The sequence below is a fragment of the Seriola lalandi genome, unplaced genomic scaffold (assembly GCF_002814215.2).
Source record: "Seriola lalandi dorsalis isolate HSWRI2012SDOR001 ecotype SW California unplaced genomic scaffold, Sedor1 jcf7180002000534, whole genome shotgun sequence".
Lineage (NCBI taxonomy): Eukaryota > Metazoa > Chordata > Actinopteri > Carangiformes > Carangidae > Seriola > Seriola lalandi.
In genome coordinates, this window is record NW_019471193.1 from 1 (window position 1) to 1,924 (window position 1,924).

Genomic DNA, 1,924 nt, shown 5'->3' on the forward strand with positions numbered 1-1,924 from the left:
ATGATATTGTGTTTGTGATACACCTTTGTGCTTATTTCTGACTTGGCAGCCTCTTTTTCAGTTCGGAAAGGTAGTTTGATCAGAGTACCCAGATACGGTTCAGGAGGACTTTGTCTGGTGAAATTACAATCAAAAATGCGTTCATATGGTCCAAACTGACCAGGGAACCAATTGAAAAGTCGCTGCTGAGAGAGATCAAGCTTGATTCCAGGATTTGTTTTGTGTTTGATGTGCTTTTTAAGGTGAGTTACATTTGGATCAAGGATGAGAAGACTGTTGCCACTAAGGATGGAGGGAACATCTGTCACATGATACACAGTATTGAATCCAAGTCCAAACTTTCCAATTTTTTCCACCTTGTTTTCTTTCGAGGCAGCGCCAACTCTGACAATATTTTCCCAGTCCTCAGCTGTGAACTGCTCATCATTAAATGCCCAAAGACAAGGTCCTTGACAAAGGGCCATGTCAGGGTCAATAAGACTTTCAGGGGCATCTGTGTGTACTCTGAAATCCATCAAGAATTTGCAGGTCTTTGCCCCAGCATCTTCTGCATTTTGAATGAGCTCTTTGAAGATGTCACTTTCTTCATCATATTCTTTAAGAATGTTTTTAATCCTCGTTGTTATTGGCTCAGATTGTCCAAACTGTTCTATTCCAACTAACTCTGGACCGAGGATGTAGGTACTGAGAAATCGAATGTCCAACCATTTGGCTGTTGCTTTTGGGATTTCCTCATGTATGACATAAATTTCCTCCTGGCTATACATAAGCTCTTTCAATCCATTTTTGCTTAGGTCACAGAAGACTGCTTTTGACCGTGGTTTCAGCGTGTATTGCTCACCCTCTATAATGACTGGCACCGGGATGTCATTCTGAACTTTAACAGTCTTTTTCTCTTTCCACAGCCAGTTAAGAATTTCTACTGACACTTTTACCTCAGATGAACTTGCAAGTGGCTGCTGCCTTCCTTCAATAGTTTTTTGGATAGAATGAAGAATGTCGACAATTTCTTCATCTGAAAGCAATGTTCTCACACCAAAATCCCTGAGCAACTTACTGAATGACCGAAATTCATTTGGCACCTTCCCAATGTAAGAGCTCAGGTCTAGATTATGTGGATAGTCAAGAACCAGATCCTTTGGTGAAACAAATTGGTTGTGGCACCACAGCCAGCGTGTTTCCCTATTTATCATTGCTGTAAATTCAGAGATGTGCTCTTGCATGTGTTTGTAAATGCTATACAGCTCCCCTTTGAAATGCACATCTGTGTCAGGATCAGCCATTTCCTGCACTTTTGATGTCAAGACTGACAAATTCTCTATCACTTTTTCGGGTGGGGGTCGGCGTTTGAGACCAAGTGTGTTGCTATCTCTGTCACTGAGCTTTCCCACCAGTGGCATCACATGTCCAACAATGTCCTTGAACACAGAATGTCTTATTTCATCTGGGCAGAAGAAACAACTTTCCTGAGATTTGTCATCGCATTGTTTTTTGTCATTACCAGGTTTATCACATGGGACCCATTTTAGCATTTTAAGGCGCTGAAGCTGCTCGTGAGAAAACTTTGACAATAGATTATTAGTATCCAACATTTTCAAGAGCACCTGAGCTCTTTTGAGAGCCTCAGTTTTCGAGTCGACATGCATTTTGTCAATCAGTGTGGCAGCATGCAACAAATGAAAAGGTGACACATCTCCTTCTTTATTTAGCAATCCAAGTTCTGTTAGGCTCTCAAGCATCTGCGATGTGCGAGTGTATAGACATGGGGGGAAGAAGTCTGACTGAAAAATGACTGTAAAAGCTTGAATTCTTGGATCAAAAAAGCTTGAGGCCTTTTTCAGCTCTCCATTCACTTCAATGAAGCTCAAGTCCTTACATCTGCGTTTCAAGGTCTGATTCTGAGGGAAAAGGATATTACCATGCT

The 1,924-nt window shown here is 41.4% G+C and overlaps 1 protein-coding gene across 1 annotated transcript; it reads right to left on the reverse strand.

The window, feature by feature from the left end:
- Window positions 1-5: 5 nt before the first annotated feature.
- LOC111662379 (sacsin-like) lies at window positions 6-1,916 on the reverse strand (the record flags this gene model as incomplete). The annotated part of the gene is made up of 1 exon (XM_023416237.2): window positions 6-1,916. A coding segment is annotated over one exon (1,911 nt), but the record flags the coding sequence as incomplete, so codon positions are not given.
- Window positions 1,917-1,924: the final 8 nt, after the last annotated feature.